The sequence below is a fragment of the Atractosteus spatula genome, chromosome 15 (assembly GCF_055471065.1).
Source record: "Atractosteus spatula isolate fAtrSpa1 chromosome 15, fAtrSpa1.hap1, whole genome shotgun sequence".
Taxonomy (NCBI): domain Eukaryota; kingdom Metazoa; phylum Chordata; class Actinopteri; order Semionotiformes; family Lepisosteidae; genus Atractosteus; species Atractosteus spatula.
Genome location: NC_142720.1, coordinates 18,015,545 through 18,040,447, shown reverse-complemented (window position 1 = coordinate 18,040,447; position 24,903 = coordinate 18,015,545). Strand labels below are relative to the sequence as shown.

The 24,903-nt window shown below is 40.2% G+C and overlaps 2 protein-coding genes across 2 annotated transcripts in view; one reads left to right on the top strand and one right to left on the bottom strand.

Annotated features, from left to right (window-relative positions):
* Positions 1 to 509: 509 nt before the first annotated feature.
* Positions 510 to 9,125, bottom strand: kcng3 (potassium voltage-gated channel, subfamily G, member 3). The gene is made up of 2 exons (XM_088934264.1): positions 8,473 to 9,125; positions 510 to 3,611 (listed from the first exon to the last, which is right to left on the bottom strand). Exons 1-2 carry the CDS (start codon positions 9,123 to 9,125, stop codon positions 2,966 to 2,968), a joined length of 1,299 nt encoding a protein of 432 aa, XP_088790390.1. The 3' UTR covers positions 510 to 2,965.
* An 8,906-nt stretch (positions 9,126 to 18,031) lies between these two features.
* The window catches only part of mta3 (metastasis associated 1 family, member 3), a 74,632-nt gene continuing 67,760 nt past the window's right edge, over positions 18,032 to 24,903 (top strand). Inside the window, exons 1-2 of the mRNA XM_088933565.1 lie at positions 18,032 to 18,306; positions 20,481 to 20,548. Coding sequence (XP_088789691.1) covers positions 18,279 to 18,306; positions 20,481 to 20,548 — 96 coding nt within the window. The 5' untranslated portion in view covers positions 18,032 to 18,278. The remainder of the gene's footprint in view (positions 18,307 to 20,480; positions 20,549 to 24,903) is intronic.

The window sequence follows — 24,903 nt, the reverse complement described above, 5'->3', positions numbered from 1 at the left end:
AACAGCAGCTCACCCCCACAGTATCATCAGAGCTCGGCCAATCTCCCTGTTGCCAAGCTCCTCTGTGGCAGGCACACAGGCACAGGAAGGACTCCGCACTCTTATGATATTGTAGGCGCAGAGTGCTGTTATTCTACTGGATAACTAGCCCTACTTAAGTGAAATCAGGTCACATCAGTAAACGAAGAGACATTATGCCCTGATCCTGTATTGTTAGAGAGAAAAATATTGTTGCTACATTAATATAAAATCGAGCATGGAGTTGAACACAGTGCTAAAAGTACTAAATAATTATGACATAGCCAAGCCACTAAAAGTCTTCAACAGAATCTCCAGGAACTCTGCATGGACCACAGTACAGTACATTCCTTGATGCTGTTTAAGCTTAAGCCTAGACACAAAATGTAAGTGAACCTCCGATGAGCCTGTTTACAAAAACACTGTTCAATATCTAACACAATTCAAAACCTAAGCAAACCAAAACGAACAAGCTGATTTTTTTCTCATAGTTTGCACAAATTTAATTTTCTTAGGTAGTTTTAATTTCCTGAATTTACATATATACTACAAAACCCATAGAAGACTGGTGGTGAAAAAGCAATCAGAATTCAGTCCTGGAAAAGGTAGATGCTTTTTTTTTTACAAGAGTGCACCAGAGTATTGTTTCATTTCACTTTACCAACAGAAAGGTTTATTAAAACATCGGGTGGTGAAAGTCTATTATTATAATTATAAATCTTATATAGCATTAATATTTTAAAATATATTATTTTTATTTGAAGCAAACCCACTGCAAATTTATATTTCTTATAATTTAAGATTAATGAAAACCTTTATTGAAAGTCAGCATATCTTCTAAAATAAAATTAATAAAATAAATCATACAGCATCTGTAAGAGGTTACAACAGGGGTATACTTTATAGCCACATTCCTCGGAATATTTTTAACCTCACTCTCCATTGTATTTAATATGGCCCTGACTTAACCTGCCATATTAAGCAGTGGAGAAACGAAGAATCCCTACCAACCGGATCAGCTAAATCATGTAATGAGACCCTAATGTGAATTCAACCACTCCCTGATATGGAAACTTATGCCAGCACTTATGTAGTCTTCCAAATTTAAGAATGACTTTGTACTCTTGCAGGTAACAGCCAATAAAAAGGATGAGATAACACACCCCTAACCATATCTCAGTCTTGATGTGTCAATGATGTAACCTTCATCACTGAAGTCCCTGCTCAACCACCCCCTGCCCACACACACTGTGGTACAGGGAGTCTTCAAGAATACTGACAACATATTTTACAATGTTCAGATATTGTTCCTGCTGCATACATGTAATGTTTTTTTTCCTTCAAAACCACTCATTTTGAAGGACTCAAAGACGAGAAGCGAGTGTGTCTTGTGACCATGGCAGTGGCAGTAAGACGCAGGGAAATAGGGTGGTATAGCCAGTACCTTGCGGATTGTGTTTCAAAATCGTCATACCAAAAAAAATCACATCTCTCTGTGAAGAAAATGAACCTGTATCCTTAATCTTGTATTTTCTTCCTTAAGCACATGTTTGTATTTCACTTTGGTATGCAGACCTTAGAAAACACAGCCCTTGAGGAAAAAGCCAAAAGGGCCATTTATTGTGAATCTATTGTGAATCTCAATATTGCCCCTTTGGTTGCAAGGTGTCAGTCATGCCATCGTTTTCCCTGTGGCTTACTGTTTCTGTGTGGCACCTTCCAATCTACATGGTATACAGGTTTTACTTTTTGGGCTTGCAGAAAACCAGTGATCACATTATTTTTTTGTTAACAGAAGATCGTGATATCTCATTAGCAGTGGAACACTGAAGCGTGTTCCATTGTGTTGACAGACAAAATGTAGAGGGAATTGCTTAATCAATCCAGGCTATTAAATAAAAAAAATAGATACCAGGCAAAGCAGGCAGATCAATGAATCACTACAGCTGGCACTGCAAGAGAAAGTAGATTGTGTGGCATGCCACATTTTCAGGCATGCTATGATAGGCAAAGATCTTTGCTCCAAAGTGTCACTAGCACCTATCTCTGAGAAAAGAAAAATTGGTTTAGATATTATGTTAAAAATGAGATATCTCTGATTGCTCTCACTTTCAGAGGTTGCTCTTCCATCAGTCTGACACTTAGTATTTTTTTCTCTTCACAAAGATTTGTACAAGATGTACTTTGAAGTAAAAACCTTTATCAGTGGACACAAAATAGCCCAATCATCTTCTCCCTATTGCATGCAGCTGATACCAGGCAGTTTCAGGACTCTTTAGTGCATACCTTGTTAAAATAGAAAAAGGACAGGGGATTTAAGATCTGTGGTCTTTGTAGCCTTATTCAGATTATTAAGCATGTCAGGCCATTGTGATCATCACACCTGAAATCCCCAAAGTTTGTTATATTTAAATCAAGAAATTTAGGAACGAAATCAAGGAACAGTCTTCAAAATGGTTCATGTCTGATCCTTACTTTCTACTAATTCCAGCACTAATGCTGAAATGTGAATTTCCATCGCTGTGGCTTGCTACCACACAGTTGTAAATGCAAAGTCAAATTTAAGGCCAAAAAAAGTGAACTGTGTTTCTCTGGTTGCCCACTCAATATCTTCCATTCTGTTTTTGTACATTGTATTCTTCCATTCTCAGTGCTGACATTTTGTGGATTTCCTACAACAAAGCCTAAACTGCCTAAAAAAAAAAAGCCTAAAAAAGAGAATTCGATTGACCATTGATGGCATGTCCTCAGGTCTTATTCTCATCCCCCAGGAAGAAAGACTGGAGGAAACAGCTCAAAAAGCTTTAGAAACTAAAGGCAAAGTTGCGTCTGCATCTGGAATATGTCTGCCCTTGATGCTGCTGAACGACAAACGAAAACAGGAGAATGAATCAATGGGTAAATAAGGGCTAGAATGTAGGCAGGAGGAGGGCAGTGGTGTAGTCGGTCAGTTTAAGAATTCGGCGGACAGGCTCCGGCTACAGCGGGCAGAGCGGAACTTGAGTTCATGATAGCACTGGACGAAGCTGTGGTAGATAAAGGTGATGGGCAGTGCCAGGAGCACAATTCCGCTGACCACACAGACGCCTCCTAGCACCCTCCCAGGCATGGTGATGGGGTACATGTCTCCATAGCCAACGGTGGTCATGGAGATAATAACCCACCAGCAGGCAGCGGGGATGCTGGCGTAGTCCTCATTGCCCATCTCCAGGTCCAGGCCGTGCTCCAGAAGCTGAGACAGGGCTCCGAAGATGGCCATGGCCACACAGATGAATACCAGCAGCATCACCATCTCCCGGTAGCAGCGCTTCAGTGTCAAGCCCAGGGTCTGCAGCCCCAGGAAGTGGCGGGCCAGCTTGATGACCCAGAAGATCCTCATCATGCGCAGCACCCGCAGCGTGACGCCGGCACGCTGCAGCTGGGAGTTCTCGCCCGTCAGCACGGTCATCAGCACGGAGATGTAGTAAGGTGTGATGGCCAGGAGGTCGATGATGTTGAGGGGCCGCCGCACAAACTCACACTTGTCCTTTGACACGATGAAGCGCACAATGCACTCTGCTGTGAACCACCCGATGCACACCGCCTCAATGATCCTGTAAGGCCCAGCACAGCCAACAGAGAGAGAGAGCGGGAGAAAACTTTACTGAAAGAAGACAAATACAATGGCACCTTTTACTTTTAACCTTTTGTCATGATTAAACAACACGTCTATCAACAGTAGGTCGTTTCAATATTCTTAATTCAAACTGAAAATGACAAACACGCATACACGTACAGTACTATTGAAAAGTCTGGAAACACCATATGGAGGATATGCTATGGGAAAGAACAAAGCTCTGTTCATTTTTTTTTACCATAATCAGTACGAAATTAGATTCACGTAGGACCTTAACTGTCTGGTCCCTTTTAAAAGATTGTTGTTGTTTTGTTTTGTTTTTTTACAGGATTGTACAATTTGTTAACAATTTGCATTCCCTAAACTGATTTTCCCTCTGTTACTTTAAGATTTACAGACATTGATGTCCAATATAATAGCAGCAAAGTATGGTTATTCTCTTATGACAAACACTATATATCTGAGATGGACTTACATTTCGCCTGGAATCTATTCAAGAATGAGCTCTATATCTCTATATGTAATCCAGAGATTACTTAGAAGAAAAATGAATAATGCTGTTCTCTCTCTTAGTACACCGTGTTTCCAAATTTTTGAAGAGCACTTTTCCGTATGTACAGTATATAATACGTACATAACTGTTGTAATTTAGGCAGTTGTATCTATCATATTTAACATGTATATTTAAATTATGAACCTCTCTGTAGCCATGCATCTATTAACCCTTTAAGGAGTAGACACTTCAATAACCCCATTTTTGTTTTTCGAAAAAGATTCTTCAGGAAAGTCTTAAGCAGCACTCTATATAATAAGATAAATGTACTTGAAAATGAAAACTCAATCGGTTCAAGAGTTATTTATTGTACAACACTGAAGTACATTTACATATTAAAAAAATGACCTGCAACTATCTCAATATTGAGGTATGACAAAGTCCATTGAGCCTTAAGGGGTTAAACTGAAAATATTTGAGCGTCTTGCTGCTCAGTACCCAGCCTAAATGATAAATGGTAGATTTTTTTCTTCAGATTTTTTCCTTATTTTGGTGACTAGCACCACTTTATTGTAAAATGAGCCCATGGATTTGTGACATGTGATCATCTCAAACCAGAGACCGTGACACCGAGTACTGAGCGTCGAGTGATGAAAAATAACACAATACTATGGTATGAAAGCTAAAGGCTGGGGAGCATGGGAATCAGCAATTCACTAACAAATGTCCAGGCCCATGGGTGCTAGTTCAGCACACAAAAAGCACCACACGTGGTTCTGTCTCAATTGCAATTCAAATCTATACTATCAAACAAGGATTTGATTCTCAGTGAATTGGGAGCAAACTGTAAATACAGTATATCACACTTGATTATATAAAATACATATATAACTTCAAATACATATTACTTTTGTCCATCATATGATTTACACCTAATAAGTTATTAGTATTATTATGTGGTTTTATAAAATATCTGTGTCAGTAAAGAAAAGATCACAGATGCATTCTTCTTTTCTTATTTAGGATCTTAACTGTATTGATACATGAATTTGTTGAATAAATATTAGATGAACTGTTCTTTATAAAATATTAACCTTTTTTCTCAGCAATATCAAACTAGTAACTACTGTTTATTTAAATCTATAGACCGCACAGAATCCAAGGTTCCGGCAATCTGGTTCTGATCCCTTGGCTAAAACTCCGGCAAGCTGACATTTGTAGCTTCATGCTTCTCCCATGAGTCACAAACCTGACCCTTCTGGCGCTCCAGTTTCCTTCTGACCAGCCAGTCACCAGGTGTTACCTCCACCTGGCCTGTGTTCTTGTGCTGTGATTGGCTGTAAACTTACATTGTGCTCACCTGTGCCCCACTGTACACACTCACAAACTTACAACCTATCAAACGGGAGGGGTCAGGAGCCTTCAGGTACCTGTGATCAGCCCGTGTGACGACGATGAAAACAAGACAGACACACGAGTTAAAACAATCTGGGTGGAGAGTGCTCTGACAAGAAACAGTGCTATTGTAGAAGGCAACGTGCTACTGGCGGTGTTTTAAATAGATATGAGACGCAGGAAAAAATGAAAATGCATTAGTTCCAATAAAAATATACATCTTGGACGTGTGAGTTGAGACAGGACACCCAACGCTGAGAGTGCTTTATACACTGAAATGTAATTCCTGAAACGATCCAGTCAGAAAGTCTATGAAGTTTTTTTTTAACCAGTTACAATGACTGCCTTTACCATTTGTGTTTAGCTTGATAGCTCATTTTCCCGTATTAAAAATAACAATTATTACCAGCTACAGAAACTTGTAGTAAAAAAAAGCCATGAGAACCGTTTTTGTTACTAAATTTAACAGGACATTAAAAGTAAGATTTTACAATCTATCTTAGGTTGGTAGGATCCCCCTTTCCAGCCATAAAGGCCCATGGGGAATGGGGAGCAAGGGACACCATTTTTCTCAACCATCTGACACTGGAAGTGGAGGTGATGGGGTCAGCATCACACTCCAGCCAGCCTATTACCCCAGAAGAATTAACTGCCAGTACTCACTTGGAAAGCAGGCTGTGATCTGGGAGCCATCTGGAAGGAATTAGAGCAAGCTACAGTACAGCACTTGCCCCTACCTGGGATTGAACCCAGGACCTTCCAGTTAGGAGCTAGACACCCTAGCCATCTGAGATACCACAGCTCCACAATCGATCCTACCTCAACTAAAAGTAATAAACAGTTGTTAATGTAGCAAGACTGATTTATTGTAAACTAATGTTAATTTTTTTTAATGCAAATGTATTGTTAAAAACACGTTTAAAAAATCAGTGCTTTTTAGATCTACACTATTACAGATTTTAAGGTGTACATTGTGAGAGGGATACAGTACAAGTCTTCTAATAGTATTTGCTTTGGACTAAATGTGCCTTGACGGTGGTAGTAACTGTAATGATTATCAAATCAATCATGAAATAACAACTCCTCTTATCTCTATACTTGTGCACTTTAATAGCAAAAACCTGTCAGCCATTATCATTACAACTAATCTACTATTCTCGTTTGTGCATATTCTAAAACAAAAGCTAAGCACAGATTAATTCCAAATGAATTATGAGACAAGAGACAGTTTAATGATTTTGACTCGTTCTTGGGGAAAAGTAGTAGGTTTCTATAATGGAAATGTCGAGCAAGCAATAGACTGAAACAGATACTCGTTGACACCTGCACACATTTCGCATTCGGTCAGACAATCTAGTTTCGAGCGGGTCGACAAAAGGGATAACTTATTTACAGTATGTTTACGGACCACAGCCGAATCGACTAGATTATCGCTGCGACAACTTCGAGTGCTGGCCTCATTCGTCTTCTAGCTTACAAACGTAATTCTGTTTTTTTAACTCAGCTCTTACTCGGTTTTGCATCGATCTCTTGCTGGATAAACTTCTGACTAAATTCAGGGATACCCGAGGGAAATCCTATTGCGCGCCAAATCGGTACTGAGTGAAATTTAAATCTATATTTTTATCTGTATTTTCTCTTTTTTAAAAAAGAAAATGCCTATGTGTATCTGGAAGCGGATAAATTAAAAACTAAAGCGCTTGCCTTACTGCGCGTTATAACGTTGGTATGACCGTATTCAAAATATCCTTTTGAAGACTGTGCTGGGTAATGTTCCAAAATGAGCTCATTAATTCGTAAAGACAATTCAAAACAAGGTGTTTTATACCTGAAGTTGTTTACCACGAGAACAAAGAAGAGCGAGTGAAAAACACAAGTGGTATTAATGTACAGCTTATTCATTCATTCAAATGGATGTTATGTCTTTTATGTCATTTTAAAGCATCCATATTTTCGGACTTTTTTGTATCAGAAAAAGTTTATGCAAACCACACACGAGGAGTCACGAATCTTTATCCGCAAAACTACGAAAAGTGAGATTATTTACGGTAGTTTTTAAATTGTGTTCCACTCTGCTTTGTATAGATTTTGTATGCAGTAATTTTAAACTCTGAAAAATAAAAGAACAGTTGTGAATTCCGACAGAGGAAAAGACAACAGAACATTGACATTTGACAATGATGTTAGGGTAAATATGGCTTACTATTCGAAGTGCATATAACGTTTAGACACACTGAAATGACACACAAATTCACATGATTTTACAATCAGTGTGTCTTTCTAAGATGTGGTGTGTATTCCTATGGAAACAAATAAGTCTACCAAAAATGGTTAACAGTCAATCTTGTAATTGTGAAGAATGTATGTCATATGTATCGCCATTCAAGACTTCTAAAGCCTCAATTTCTCGTGCTAAGGAACCACTCGGTCTCTAAACGGTTATTTGCTAAGGTTATACTCTTTTTTTTAACTTTTAATGCAATTTGAATCATGAGACTGAGAATCCTAAAAATGTTGATACATGTTTTTCATACAACTGCTTACATGATGTAAAATATATTTTAGAATTGTAACTGTTCTGTGGATCATAATACATGCAGTGGTGATTTTCGGGAAATCGTCGATATTTTAATCTGATTTATTCTGATAATTTGTCTGACATTTTCGGATGAGTAATGCCTTAACTAGCTGAACAGCACAATGTAAATAGATATATTGCACTCCTGCGTGTGCAATGAATGTCTATGAATGTATCCTTTTTAACTGCAGCCCACATAGATGTATTAACTAAGAGTGGGATTACACATAATGTAAATCTTTTAAATATTTTACATGTGGGATTAAAACCTGCATAGATTAAAAGTTATATATACAACTATATTGCAAGGTGCTGCTGTATAATGAGACTTAAAAAAACAAATAGTAATGAAATAAAATAAAATATAAATACCCTGATGGATCCATTAAATTGTCTGTGTACCTGTGCTCCTCCACGCTGTTGTTCTCTGCGGTTTTCCAGTCCGGCAGAGTGCTGGCGCAAAGTATCACCATGGACACAATGACAAATATAACGGACACAGAAGCCAGGATCTGTGCGGCCACGGACGAAGTAGGCTCCTCAAAGGTCCTTCTCATTCTCTCTAGCCACTTGGCGCTCCCTCTGCCAGTGGCCGCCGGGTTTTCCAGCTCCTCCTCGGCTCTGAGTTCGTCCTCCGTTTTGGTGTCCTCTTCGGAGAAGTAAGTGTAGGTGTCCGACATCCTCTCATCCAGGCGCCTCTGGCAGCAGAACTCCAGGTGGGAGCTCTCCAGGCCCCAGTAAATCATTTCGTTATAGAAGGACAGCTCGCACATCTGCGGGACAAACCTGAGCTTCCCGTACTTGACATAGAGCATGATGAAGCCGAAAGCTTCGGAGTGCCTGTCAAAGAAAAACTCGTTCCTTTCCCGGTCGTAGTCATCGCAAACTTCCAGCACTTCTTTCTCCGAGACGCAGCTGTGCAGCCGACTTACTCTCCTCAGAGGGAAATCCTTTATTACATCCCTGGGGAACGCGTACTTGGTGCCACCCACATTCAAAATGCAAATGCTTTTACCAAACTTCATTTTAGAGCAGAGAGTGCAAAGCGGTGCAATGATCTGCGAAGGACCCCCTCCAGTTTTACGGAGAGTGAAAAGAGGGGGGACTCTTTCCCATGGAAATGTACACCTTTACCGTCATACTTTTCCCCCTCTCCCAAGTTCCAGTTTCAGGTCACCATGTAAGTTTTCAGGCAAGGCTTAGCTGTCAGGGTGGTCAGGAAAAAGTATTTCATGTTATTCCGCCTTCTACTATAGACACTTAGCTTGCTAATTTGAAATCGTAAAGTCAGTTCAACAGAGCGCTTTCGCGTTACTCCTTGCTGGAAGGCTGGGTTGTGGTTCCTCTCGCTCGCTCCTGCTCAGCTATAGCCAGCAGTTCCGAGGAGTGATGTCATAGATGGACACGCCCCCCCCCACATATACACGCACACAACAGTAAGAGTGGCTCAACTTGCCAGGAGGTTCATGCACCTTGGAAACAATGGGATAACTAGATGCCGCCATAAACTCTTGTGATTTAGTACAATATCGATTACTATATTGTTATATAATAAAATATTCATACGCTCCGAGTTTGATATGGACTACTAAATACATAGACCTGTTTAAACATCAGATTGTTGTCCATAATCTGTTTCCATTTCATCCCGTTTAATTTCAAAGGCATTCGTTCATTCACTTGTTGTATGTATGAAAAATAACACATAGTTCTATCAAGTTATACATTATGGAATGTGTTGGGGATTTTATTGTTGCTGCTGCTACGGCTCTCGAGTATCTTTTAACAGCGGAGACAAGGGGGGAAAAAACAACAACAAAATATTCAGTGTGCTTGTAACCTAGATTAAAAATTGTCAACAATCGGACTAAGATATTGCATTGAAAGCCCCCACAGAGACCCCCCATGAAACGATATGAAAAGTGCGGGCATTCCTGCGACGATTCACACAATACCTAACTAGGGACCAGTCACGGACATGCGCAATCAAGTCGAAATCGTCCTGAAAGGGGTTTCCGTGGAGTGAGATTGACCGCTATCAGTACATGTAGGGGTCCTCGATATAAAGTGCATTCTGTTCTGTGAATACCTTCATGTCGTGCGTCACGTTCGACTACATGATATTTAGCGATTCGTCATGTATTTCAGCTTTAATGAGCTGTTATTTTGCTTTTAACTGACCTGATTGATGCTATAGTGAGCAGTTTCTTCATTACCCCTACTACTATTAAAGTTTAGTAGCAGTATTAGTTTTGAGTCTGTTTAAGGTGCCAGTCACACTTTTTCTTCCTAATAAATTGGTCATTGATTGTGCTTTTAGTTTCAAATTAAAAGTCCAGTGAAATTACATTTCATTTTCACTGGGTAATTGTCTCATAGATTATAGAAGGTTATCTGAAATGTTGAAAGGCAATTTGTGCTCTCTTTGAAGGCGCGATGGACTAAATCTGTCACTATGCACTACACGTCAGGTAAGGGCTTCACTATAAGTGGTGAGACGGATATAGACATAATACAGAAATATCCATACAAATGGACTTTTCTCCCAACGTCGCCTGTACTAATGAATGACCTGACCCTCAAAAGATAGAGTGAATATTATATATTGAAGTATGCAGGGACGAAAGCACATTGGACAATATTCCCAATTGTGAAATGAAATGACCGTATATGCTTTAAATATTACGAGAAAACAGAATCACGGTCACTTTTTAACTGCATCTGAACCCTCTTATGGAGTCGGGCGCATATTTTCTCACGCCAAATCTCATGACAAAACCTAGCAGACCTGTAACTGACTGATAACTCTCTGGACAGATTATCTACAGACAGAACAGGTGGTGTCTGCCAATTAAACGCACCTCAGTTGCACAATCCGTTGGTAGCAAAGGAAATCTACAACACAATATCCTTATAAACACTAGAGGGCGCCTTTTAAACGAGCACTGTATTTAATAATAATTAATAATTACTGAAACTTATGAAGCGCTTTTCTGGACACTCCACTCGAAGCGCTTTACTGGTAATGGGGACCCCTCCTCCAGGAGCCAACGTGTAGCATCCACGACTGCAGCCATAGTGTGCCAGTACGGTCACCTCACAGCAGGGGCGTAGCCAGGAATTGATTTTTGGGTGGGTCTGTGCAAAAGTGGGTGGCCCGGGCTCAAACTGACCGTCCTGCCAGCACAGGGGCACCCCTCCAATTTACAATGCAATCCTCGAGTGGTATAATCAAAAGCAGAATTAGCGGAACCTTTACATATGTATACTGTACATACTGTCTCTCTCTCACACACACAGATTAAGCAACAATTACCTAGGCTGCCGAACGCTACTGTGCCACGGCGGACACGCACAAAAAAACAGTCAGTGCCTACCTCTGTTGTGAGGTTTTGGCCTTCTAGACCAGACGCAGGCGTCGGGGCTTGGAATTGAATATGGCGATAATCTCGTCACTGTCTAGAGAGTCGGCAAATTCCCTTTCAAATGACAGCTAGTTTGCAAAGGTCTCTCAGATGAGGACTTTGTCTTTAGCTAAAGAAAGGCTACTAGAGCCCATTTTCGCTTGTTGCTTGTAACAGTTCTAAGTGTTTCGTACGCCTGCTTTTAGATTGTTCAGTAGTTTTACGAGTTACTCTGAAGTTAATATTTTATTGCACGACACAATGAACACAACGCAAAACGCAAGATTCAAAATCCGTCCGAAATATTGTATTTAAAATACCATGCTATACCAAGGGTTGACCTTGAGCTTCATCTGGTATGTTATGCTCAAGTCCGCTGAATATTTAAAGGCAAGGTAAAAGCTCCGTGACGTTGGCCCCACTACAGACAGCACAAACGATGAAAGCCACCTCATTCGTTAGTGTTACGTTTGTGCCGTTGAAAGTAACTTCCCAGCTTCTTTCTTTCCCGAGATATAGCGCCTTCTTTTTTTTGGGGGGGGGGGGGTGATGTCACTCAGTCTCCCTACAACGTCGTAGGGGAACCGGACCGGAATCAATCGTTATCGCTGCGTTTGTGCCGGTTTGTGTCGCTGTAAGTAGCTTCTGTTTGCTGCTTTCTTTTCCGAGATATAGCGCCTTGGTTTTCGGGTAATCACGTGACTATCTACAAGGACATGTACAGGTAGCAACAAACTCGGTACTTGAACTGATTGTGATGAAAACAATGGGGGCAACCTTTCATTGGTGAAGAGACACCAGTTTCCACATTACTGCTGGTACAACACGAGAGCCCATATTCACATTTTCAGGTATTAGTTTCAAGATCGATATAATTTAACAATAAAAACATTGAAAGCACGAGCATAATAATATAATGATCACAGACTTTACATTTCTATTCATTTTTTAAGTACAAAGCAGAAGGTGTTTCCCCTACCTTAGATATACGATTAAAATTGTTCAAATACCATGTATTCATTACAGAAAGCAGCGGAGACGGTTAAAAATGTCTTTATTTGGACGAGTACGGGACATTGTGAATCAATAAAGACTTTAAAAAATAAGTCGATGTAGTTATTTTGCAAATAAGTAAAGCACTTTAAAAATAGATTCTCCTTGACAGTAAACAAGCCGATCCACCCGGCGCTGCTGGCTTGAACAGCTCCCAGACCCGTGATTGGCTCAACCCCCCAACAGCTCGGGTCGCGATTGGGTGAAGAGTGAGAATCGACACTCTGATTGGGTACAGCGCCACAGCGGAAGTTCCGAGAACATGTAGATACACAAGTGATGGATGTTCTTCTTGGTCCAAATACTGTAGCCCGGTGTGTGCTGTATGAGCACGCTGGATATACAGTAACACATCCATTGGTTTCTAATTACTGATCAATCTAAGAGAAGTCGCACTGAGGTCAAAACTGAATAGCAGACAAAGAATGTCATGGCATCCACAGCGCGTTCACGACTCCGACAGCATGTCACGATAGGAGTGCGCGCATCACGATCACATCGCGATACCAATAGCGACTGGCACGTTACTATCGCGACATTAAGTCCATATATCGCGATATGAATTGTCCCGTCAAAACGCCCCCACCCCATGTCGCGACACGGAGTCCACATATCGCGATATGACAAATGCCCCCGCGCTCATGTCGCGACATGAAGCCCGCATATCGCGATATCACATACCCCGGCGAAAATGCCCCGCCCCATGTCGCGACATGAAAGGCCCTATATCGCGATATGACATGTCCCGCCAAAACGCCCACCCCCCATGTCGCGACATAGAGCTTATGTATCGCGATATGACAAAAACTGTCACGGCCATATCGCGATACGTGAAGCCCATATATCGCGATATGACATACCCCGACAAAATGCCCCGTCCCCATGTCGTGACACGGAGTCCATATGTTGCGATAGGACATACCCTGACAGGATATACCGACCCCATGTCGCGACACATATATTCACATATTCATTCAGTCCATATATTGCCCCACGTCCTATCTGGGTATATCATGTCCTGATATGAGACCTTTGTTGCGACAGTGGTGCCAGGGTGGCATGAAAGCAAGGCGCCAGTCGTGATATACACTGCTGCGATATACATGCAATATGCATGGGGTCCCTATCTAGGTCTTGTCGCGATGGTATCCCACAGTTACGCGTTTGGCAAAAGCGTGTCAAGGTAGGGAAAGAAAGGGAAAACGTGCCTTAGAAAATAAAAACCATAGATCTTACAATCACGGTGATTTTACATACATTACAACCACAGGTTTATGTCATAGATGGTTAACTTGTTGGCATTATTCTAAGGAGGCTATATGTTTATGGATATTGATTGTCTTTAAAATGTTAAGGGTACGAGCTAAACTGTAACAGCGCGCTTGAACTCGGCAGACGGGGTCACTGGACCTCAAACGCTACTTTCAACGGCGCCAACCGGCACAAACATAGCACTAACGAATGAGGTGGGTTTCATCGTTTGTGCTGTCTGTAGTGGGGCCAACGCCACGGAGCTTTTACCTTGCCTTTAAATATTCAGCGGACTTGAGCATAACATAACATAACATAACAAGAAGCTCAAGGTAAACCCTGCATGGTATTTTAAATACAATATTTCGGACGGATTTTGAATCTTGCGTTTTGCGTTGTATTCGTTGTGTTGTGCAATAAAATATTAACTTCAGAGTAACTCGTAAAACTACTGAACAATCTAAAAGCAGGCGTACGAAAAACTTAGAACTGTTACAAGCAACAAGTGAAAATGGGCTTGTTTGATCCTTCATGATGCTTTTAAACTTGTATGAAACCCATGAAAATAGTATTCTATTTTCGATGCTAAAAGACACCTAATTTGGAAATTCGTGACTTCCTACAAGACTTGACACTGAATTGTTATAGTCGCATTACAGTGCGAACCAATTAATCGTACCTTTAATTGCAAGAATGGTCTGCTAATAAAAGCGTCAAATACATACTTTAGATGTATTTTAGCTCTGTAAACGTCATGGGTATGCACCAGGCTCACCCGTGGCTACGCCCCTGCCTCACTAGTTCTCAGTGGACGGGACTGAACTCAGTAATGAATCCAATTCATAGATAGGGATTATTAGGAGGCCATTGTAGGTAAAGACCAGGGGGAAATTTGGCACACCCCCTCTTTTCAAGAAACGTCCTGGGATTTTAAATGACCACAGAGAGTCAGGACCTCGGTTTTACATCTCATCTGAAGAACGGTGCCCTTTTACCCCACAGTATAGTGTCACCGTCACTATACTGGGGCATTAGGACCCAAACCACAGGGTGAGCCCCCTGTACTGGCCCCACTAACACCTCTTCCAGCAGTAACCTTATCTTTCCCAGGAGGTCTCCCATCCAGGTACTGGCCAGGCTCACTGAGCTTCAGTGAGTGGTCAGTTGTGAGTTGCAGGGTTATATAGCTATTTAACCTTTAGTGATTAGAGATGTATTATTTACTATTACTTATTATTATCTGGTGATTAGATTCAGTGTACAGTAGTACCACTAAGCTTACCAAGTTTCATCAATTTCCCTATGGGATTAATAAAGTATTATCTATCTATCTAAGACAAGTGGATGAATTGGTGTGTACAGTATCACAATGTGTGGTGGTTAGTGCTGCTGCTATACAGATCTTAAGTCCTGGGCTCACTTCCTGTCTGGGCATCCTTCTTTGTGGAGTTCGCATGTTCATCCTGTGTTTCTAGGGGTTTTCTTTAGTTTTTTTTCAGATAGATTGTGGTTTTTGTTGTCTCTATGTGTGGGTTCTGTGATATATGATACATGCTGCAATGAATGTGTAACTCCTCCAAACAGACTTATTTCATTCTTTGACACTTACACGTGGGCCACATTCGTTTCAAAGTAGATCTGGTCACTGTTTTCTATATTTCTACATTTTGTTCATGAAGAATGTATATTTTAATTTTGACTTCTCTAAGTTTTCTTTAAACTATAAATATTAGAAAGTGCCAAATGCAGTGCATTTTACTTTGTATATGTAAAATACTGAGCAGCTTTCAAGGTTATCAAAATAAACACTAGCATATTATTGCAAAGTGCTGTGCTTATGAAATGGTAAATCACTGAACAATTAATTTTTCAAAAGTCCTCTCAATAAAAGATGAATGCACTGAAGACAGCACATTGAATGTTATGCACTCAAACAGCACATGTTCTATTATTCAGAGGCCATGGGATTCAGTAATGTATTGAAATATTATTTGTTTGTTCACTTTGGCCATTGTGAATAAAGTACTATACTGGCAAACTGCAGAACCCTTGGTGCTACAACAGATTCTTTCAGTGGATTTTTCTTCCTATGAAAGCAAGAGGCCACCGATTTGATGGGTGTTGAGATTTAAACAAGAGTGTATTTCCACATGCTGGAGGTTCCAGATATGTACTGTAAGTCTAGGGATGGAGCTCCAACAGTGCAGTAATGGGTGCATACCTTTAAATGCCTTTTAGGTATGACATCATGGGCTGATGGACAGGACCATTCAAAACTAAACAGCTCAGAACACAGAATGAAAAGTAATCAGACCATAAAACATACATTCTCCTGATATGTTAGAGAGCCTTGTGGATTTTAACATTCTATCAAAGCCAAATGGTGAAGAACTCACACCTAGCACTCTCTTTAACATATTTAGATCTAATTTTATGAAACAGAAAAAACTCCATAAGAAATAAGGTGCATTTTTAAGATAAAACCTTAAGACTGTAAAGCCTTAAGCAAACCAATTGAATTTTTCAAGTATACTCTTTTCTCTGTTTTGTTAGTCACCAGTCACCATTAAGTTGTCTACATGTGCTATCTTCACCATACCAACTCCAGCTGAAGTCTTATTCACAATATTCGTATGAAATCTTGTTGTAGTGTACTGTTCACTGATGGCTTGCATGCACACCCAAATCACTGGATCAACACAATATCGTCTTGGCCAAAAGATTTAGTGGCAGCTGTAACCTCCTAAATCAAAACATGATCTTAGATTTGTTCGACATAGAGGATAGTAAGTTTCCCTTGTAATTCTGTAAAGCAATGTTGTTTATTAACTGAGAAACAGACAGGCAATAGGCATAGGCAATGTTGCAGAACGTGCTGCCAATAGGACCCAAGCCATCCCCTTTCCAACAAATCTGTTTGAGTGGTAATGGATCTGTGCATCTGATTGGGTTCTGCCAGCCTTTTAACAACAGGGCCACTCCAAGTTTGATTAGAAGTGTTCCACCCTCATCTCTGCATACCCGTATACAGTAGACGTTAATAGAAATATACAGCTGTTGATTGTTATGACATCGAGAGGAACTGAAACTGCTGCCTAGCACCTCTTTGAATGCAGGAGAATCCCTTGGCAACATGTCTCCCACTGAGTCCATTGACATATCTCTGCTGCACTCCAGTCTAATTAAAGACATTGATTACAGATAGAACAATTACAGCCTGCTGATGTGATCTGAACAGGTTAATTAATGAACGGCCTTATTAGGGCTGTCATCATGAAGCTTAGGCTGAATCCAGCTGTTTATCTTATTGCCTCCTCATTATTTCTGTGGTATTTTATTAGGCATGGGATTTTCAGTTTCCTCTCTGTTAATCTGAATTTAATAATTTTCACAAAAATCCAGGATTCTAGACACACCTTTATTGGGGTCATTAAATACACTCACGTGGCAATGTTACAGTTTAAAGAGTGCTGCGTAATAGTATGCACATGGGTACGCAAAATGTCCTAACACCCCAACCGGGTTACAGGATAACTTTTGAGGTATGTCATGTTCTGCACAGACAGACAGCCGTGTATATGCAAACTGAGGGAACAGAATATTTTTAGTCTATAAACAGAGTTTTATGCAAGGGTACTTGGTTCAAGGATTCAAATTCCTGAAAGAGATTGACTAAGGCAAACCAACAGTCTTCTCCAGCAGTGTATAACAGAATGGCGAAAAGAGCAAGAGTATTTTAGATTTATTTACACAAAGGGCTGCAGGAGAGTGTAACAGGTGATCCAGCCATGTTGTTGATGCATAACCCCAGGTATGGTTCAGGAAACCGCAGGGTGAGATGACACAAATTTAGCAGCAGAATACCCACAATGGACGGAAAGGCCTCATCTGGTTTGTAACCTATGTTTTTATGCTTAAAAACTTTATTCTATAAAACATGGCACAGACACACAAGACAATGCCCAAACAACGAGTGTATGTATGAATGGTGTGTGTGTGTGTTTTTTTTTAAACCCCTTCTACTCAGTTGCCTTCGGGTATTTCCGTGGTAGTAAGTACCCACAGTACGTGAAATAACCTCCGTCGTGAGGCACTTCATCAAGACTCCTGCCCAGCACTGAACAGCTGCGGCTTGTGAGTGGACGCAGCACCGGAGCTCCACTATGGCACCGCCTTCCGTCTGTGCCCTCCCCGCCAATCCCCCACATCCCTCCACCCCCACCAGGAAACAGGGCTCCGAGCTGATCTGAAGCCTTTCGGCGTGTTTGTTGCTGTATTGTACTGTATGCAGGGAGAGGGGGGGTTGTTTTAAATCTCTCTCCCGCTCAAGTCTCGTTCCACCCCCCCACCCCCCACCACGCCATTTCATTGCGGTATATTTATATATAGGTACTCTTTTATTTATTTTTATTTTATTTTGTAGTTTATGATTTTCCCTTTTTATTTTTTTCACGCTCCAGGAGGGCAGAAATGGCGGCCAACATGTACCGGGTCGGAGGTATGTCAGTCTAGATTTTTGATTTACAAAAGTGTTGGTATTTCTTTCAGCGTGACGGGGTGTGCATTAATAGATATTCGCAGAAGTACGATTTTAATGTGCCTGTCAAAAAGCTGCGGGAAGCCGGTCTTTTGCGAGCCCGGTGCAGCAGGAATTTTCATTTATTTGGGATTAAAATCTGGGTCGGGCCTTAAAACTAACCATTAGAAACTGAAAGCAGGACTCCCAAAACAAACACCATCTGATACTTTTTCATTTTTGATACATTTCCTACACGTGTAAACGTCTATTGTGATATAAGGTCTTGAGTGTTCAAAGAGTGAAGTTGAAAGTAAGTTTTACAGTTATATTCTGGATGTGCGTCCATTGTTTCTCGGGTGTTTCTTTGTATTTATGCCCTTGTCTTTGCAATGATCTCCATTGGTCCCTGTCCGTAAATCAGTCATTCACGGTTTATTATGCACGGTCACATCAAAAGACTGCAATTCGGCAGTCGTATGGTTCCAGAGTGTGTTTTTCTGTCATTAATCTGGAAAAAAGGTGGTTGTTCTTTTTAGTGTCTCCTATGTTATAATAATGTCTATCGGTTTGTGAAACTCCGGTTGCTAGGATAAAAAAAAAACATACATTTTTCATAATGGCTGGAATTTTCTGACCCCCTCCCCCCCCCCACGCATTATTTTTTTCAAAGTAAATAAAATATATCGAAATTACTGAACGAAGCTAGTGCGATCAGTCTGGTCTTGTGTGAAATTTTGTGCTTCAAAGTATGGGAATGTTCCAGTCACGTGACATCTAAAATATTGGCATCTTTTACGACAATCTTTTCTTTGTCATCAGGTAACTGGAGAAGTTCGTCCTTAATGCTATAACAACTTTGCTTTCTGTTTTGAAATCGTCCCGGCTTCTTTGTATTTTTTTTTTTGGAATGATCAGAATAAGAGTACTTTGTTTTGAATTAAATTAGGCCTTACATAGGTAGGTGTCTGGCCTGGGTGTCTTAAAACGTGACGTAGCTGCCAGTAGTGTATATGCACTTTTATGTCAACACCTAATAAACAAACGCATTACATATGTATTACTTATATATGGATATAGACTTTTATGCTGTTATTTAAAATTCACTTGAGCAAGTCATTCTGATGTTTGCCCTTCAATCCAAATTTGCCTTTATTGCATATAAAATATTTTAGAGATTTGTATCTGGTTTATACATTGTGAAGGTTTAATATAACCCATGGATTATTTTTTTTAAATTATTTATGTTGTTGTGTTCAGATCTTTTAATTCTACTTTTTCCTAATTCTGCTGTCTTGGATCACTAGGGACGCTTTCCCATGAGCTCTAATATTCTAAAAACACAGAGTCCAGAGGCTGATTTCAGGGTTAGGAAGTAGGAGCTCAGGAAAAACCTGCATATACTTGCACCTGTCCATGGAAACTGGTCCTACAGCTCCTTAATTTCCTCTGAGACCAACTAACAATCTTAAACCTCTTAAGTATCTTAATGTTGCCTTTTCTGACATTGCTAACAAACACTCCTTTCTAGATATTAAGGCTTTTATTTGTACATGCAGGTATATATATATAAAAATACATGCACATAGCAAACTCAGCAGTATTCAGAGTTGATTTGACTCTTGTGTTGGGTATTTATCATGTTATTCTTTTGGCATTTTCACCTAAAACAGCATAACTGTGGATATGTACCTTATTCAGTGGAATTCTGCATTTTGATCGGCATTACTGGAGCTTTTTTGTGTATGAGGAAAATGCAACAGGGTTAATGTTGTTTAAAGTTATGTGATATGCCACTTTCTGTGTTACAAACACCTTTGCAACAGTAATGATATGCTTTTCACTGAGCATCGTCATAGGCATTATTTTTATCAGAATTATAACCGTTATTTCTATTTTCAGTTTAAAAAAAATCTTCAGGCATGAAAGTGCAGGAGTCTCAAACTCTGTTCCTTGGGGGGGCTTTTGTCTTCGGGTTTTATTTACGTACTCAATTAAACAGTTAACCTCATTTTACAAATTAGACATCCGTGCATTACTGTAAATCTGTAATTATTGTAAATCTAGGTTATAGAAAAATAATTTGTTTGCAAGTTAAACATTCACAATAAAAACATTTCTTTTGAAAAGCTCTAACCCTGTTTGTTTTGTTGCAGATTATGTGTTCTTCGAGAACTCTTCAAGCAACCCATATCTAATCAGAAGAATAGAAGAGTTGAACAAGGTATTTTGCATTGTTTTTCTGGAGTGGAACCAAGAGCAGGGTGGGAGTGGATGTTTGTAAAACCTTTGAGGGGATGACCTTTAAGGAGAGAAAAGCTTAAATTGCTTAAGGGAACTGGGTAAAATTGACCGGCCAGTATTTGCTCATGGTCACTGATCTTATTTTTACCTACTTGTATACCGAGGTGGGCGGACTTTAATCATTGTTAAGGATTTTGTGAAGGTTGATCTTTGCATGTAATTCATTTTGCCTTTGTGCTGAGGAATTATTCGATCTGACCATTTTAGTTGACTTCTGGGGAAAGTGTTGGCAATAAGGAAGTCATGGAAAGTCATCTCTCTGATGACTCTCAGTCCTGTGTAACTGACAGATGTCAGCAATATGTTGTTATTGCCTGTGTTTCTATAGCCCTTTCCATGTCAAAAGATCCCAAAGTGCATTACATACAGAAGTGGACACACTTTATCCCCCACTTAAGTGTAGCACCATCAGTAGTGCCTTTCAAAAGTACTTACCTCCCTTCACTGATGTCCTACTTTGTCTCTTTCTGTGTGCAATAATAATGGTTCACATGATTTCAGTATAAATACACCTGTCTCTGTAGGTCCCTCAGTCAGGTAGTGAAATTCAAGGAAAGACTCACACATGGAGACCAAACAGCTTTTAGAGCAACTCGAGGACAACATTGTAGAAAGGTACAGATCAGGAGAAGAGTATAACAAAAATTTCAAAGACACTGAATATCCTTTTGAACATAGTAGAGTCAGTCATGAGGAAGGTGTATCTAGATCAGGCTGTGTCTTCAATCTGAGCAGCCAGAAAGGAGGAAATTGGATATGGATGCCACTGCTAGCGCCAAATTGTAATGAAATAGAGTTCAAGTTCAACGGCTGAGATGGGAGAAAATGTAACCAATCAGCAATAACCTGTTTGCTCCGCAGAATTGTGTGGCAGAGTTGTACAACAAAGCATTGTACAACAAAGCATGTACAAGATGTTGCACTGTGCTGGGTTTGCAGTATATCATCCCTGCTGTCAGGCGTAGCAGTTTAGGAAGTGGCTAGGAAGGGACTTGACTAGATATCTTGTCAAGATTGAGGAGAAAACAGATGAGGCAAAGAACAAGGAAATGTTAGATGTAAAACCTGATTCCATCTGTTAAAGAGTTAGAACTTGGTGCATTTAGCCAAATATGCACTGAGGTGGTTTTAACAAGAAGGTTAAGTGGTGGAGTCAAAGTCCTGTCTTGAATCTAAAAGGAAATCTGTGGCAAGACTAGAAAATAGATGTCCATCACCAATTCCCAACCAACTGGCCAGAGCTTGAGCACGTTTTCAAAAAGAATGGCTGTGCGACGTATGTAGAGAACTATTCACAGCATCTTGCAGTCAAAATTGCTGTTCATTGTGTTTCCACCAAGCATTGACTCCTAGGGTGGGTGAATATGTATCATCAACATCTTAATTTTTTATTTTTCATGGCGATTTTTGGCGATATTTAACTTCTTTCACCTATTAAAGTCTTCATTTGAGTTTTTGTGTAGATCTATTGTTGTTCCACAGCAAACTTGAATACCTTTACAAAACACTGTAGGTAACCTAGCAGTTTCACTGCACAGCAGATCAGGTGAGACATTGGTTCACCAGGCGAAGTAATGGTGAAACCTAGCAGCAATACTGACCAGTCCCAGCCTGGCCTAGCTCCAGAGGTCTGCTGGGGTCGGGCTCGAGTGTGCTGTAGTAATGTTTCTGATATAGCAGATGCCTCCATACAGTAGACCCGGCTTTTTTTTATTTAAACCACTAGTAAGCCATAACTGTTTCCTGCAATAATAATAAATATAGCTGCAAGCAATGATCATTGGTAGTCAAGCCATCACTTTTCAAGGATGAGGATGCTTTTCTGATATAGCTTATCCTGCATATGTTGCATAAAAGCTGTGACCTGGTGTGTACTCTCTAAAGAATTAGATTTTTCTTGTGACCTTAAGGGAAGGTCAGAGGTCATTGACAGTGTTTTTTTAATCCAAGCATATAAGAGTTCCAAAGGAAAGAGTCTCAAAGGAATTATAAGTTTTGTTCCACATAAGATTGTTTGCATATGACTTTTTAGAAGGGTCATAAGTCACACCAGCAAGGTCATTTTTTGCTTGAGTTGGTGAGTGTTCTTATTTGTGATCCTATCTGCACTCAGTATTGAGTTGTAAGCTATTTCTTCATTTGAACACAAGGACAAGTCAAATTGCTTATATGGTTGCTGGAATCAGCTTTATTAAGTGGACTGTTACTCCTAAAAGCTACTATTCCTTTTTGCATCTTCATTAGTCTGCAAGATTGTACTACAGATCTGTCACAAATCACCCATGCTTTTAGGTTATTTGGGCCTCTTCAAATTCGTCTAAGAAACATTTAATAAAAATCGATAATCCTTGTGTGTGGCTTACAAAGCTTGTGTTTGAGGATATTTGTTGGATTGGTAGGCAAACTGGGCAACTTCCTATTGGTGGTGTTTGCAGAATACTAGTGGGTTTGCACTTCCTTGCAGTGTGGGCCGGGTCAAGTAATTCTTGGCTTTAGAACATGACTGACTCTGGGATCCTAAAACCTCAGTGAAATTGCTTTCACATCAACTTAAAGTTGCCAAGAGCAGTCACCTGGTGCTGGGACACACAAATGGAGAATATAATGGAATACTAATCATTCAATGTGAACCACAGCATGGAGCTGCAGTCATCAAGTGACTTGGTAGAGAGGGCATCAGTTTCAGTTTCTATTCGGGTGCGATTTATTTGTTCTGTTAGATCCTGATCAGAGCTTCTTCCTTTTGATATTTGAAAAAAATGGACTAGATTTAATCTGCTAAAGGGACTCTATTTTAACTGTTCTATTTTGGTGTAATTAAAGGGAAGCTGGCCTGTAGTTTAAGACAATTACATCTATTGGGAAATGTAAACAATGAGTGTTACAATTAGAATTGGCTATATTCCAAGTATGTTGTGAGGACTTATATGTTCGGTGTATATTACTGTGAGCAATGAGGGGTTTTTGGCATGATTGGAAGTTACATGATCAATGGCTAAATGGCTCATAGTTATTCCAAAGCTGCAACATTTTAAATAACAGAATTACAGATTTCAAAGTGTCATTAGAGCCAAGCAAGAGCTAGCAGCTTCTCAACAGCAGGCAGCCGAGACCATGTCTGAGTTTATTTCCTTAGAGTAATTGCGGGGTACCTTTTTCTCGGCACACACCAGCAATTTGTGATATTTTATTCCGTATGTTCCATTTGATTTAATTACCTAATCGCTTGTATTGTGATTTAGGCATTTACTAGGTAAACGGAGGCTTGTGGTGTGTATATTAAGTTTGTAGTTGCCTGTGGTTTGAATGAAGAATGCTTAATTTTGTGCAGATGGAGGTGCCCGGGATAACGGTCAAAGGATCAGTGAATATAGAGCTTTCACTGCAGTTTACTTACAACAATGATGCTCCAAAGACTTTTATCGATTCAGCATGGCGAGACAGCGTGTTGGGTTTAAGAGCTCAGTCTCGTTTTGTTAGCTGCAGAGTGGTGCAGTTGTTTACGTTGGCACTGAATTTCAGTCCGTCCGTTTGACAGTCTTTGGGTTTCAGGGTCAAAAAGAAGCAAGTCCCTTTCTGTTTACTCATCTGATCGCATTCCCTATAACCAGCCCTTAACGTGTTCAAAGGAAGTATTAGCAACAAAAGGACATTAATTTTATTTTTCTGCTGCTTCAGTCAGTATTTGGTTATTAATACCTTGTGCAATGTGTGAGTACTGAAGCCATGTTAAACGTCTCCAGCATCTCATCAGGTCAAGACAATGCCTTTGCAGAGTCTTTGATGTTAAGAATTTTAAACTCAAAATGCATTTTCCGACTGCCAGTCTGATATTGTTAGTTTAAAATGTTGGTGGTCGATGTTTGCCAGAAAAGACTTTTTCTTTACCTTTTCCCTTGCTTTGGACAGTTTACTCCCGGCGTGTGTGGTGGCTTCCTGTTGTAGAGCGCACTCAGAAGGGCTTTTGTTCACTAACTCGGCTCCAGGGCCCTAATGTTGCCACGTGTTTTTCTAAAATGGAAGCATGTTTTTTTTTCTTCATGCATGTTTCAAAGGGCTCTATGAAAGCACCTTGGTGGGAGGTTGACGTAGTACTCTCAGCCTTTTTCTGTGCAAAATTAATAAACAGAAGTTTGAGTTAGTGCTGCATGTTTTTTATAGTTCTAGCCTTGCTTTGTGTCAGCTTTATTGTACACATTTTAACCTGGAGTGGGTCTGTGGCTGGCATTTCGTGTCTTATCCTGCCTTATAGCACCAGCACTCATTCTCACTGTC

Bases quoted from the DNA above. Each gene is read 5' to 3' on its own strand.
- kcng3 (XM_088934264.1), bottom strand. From the start codon at position 9,125: ATGAAGTTTGGTAAAAGCATTTGCATTTTGAATGTGGGTGGCACCAAG. The intron at 3,612-8,472 runs GTATTTATATTT...TGGGCCTTACAG, and splicing joins AATTTAATGGATCCATCAGG to GATCATTGAGGCGGTGTGCA.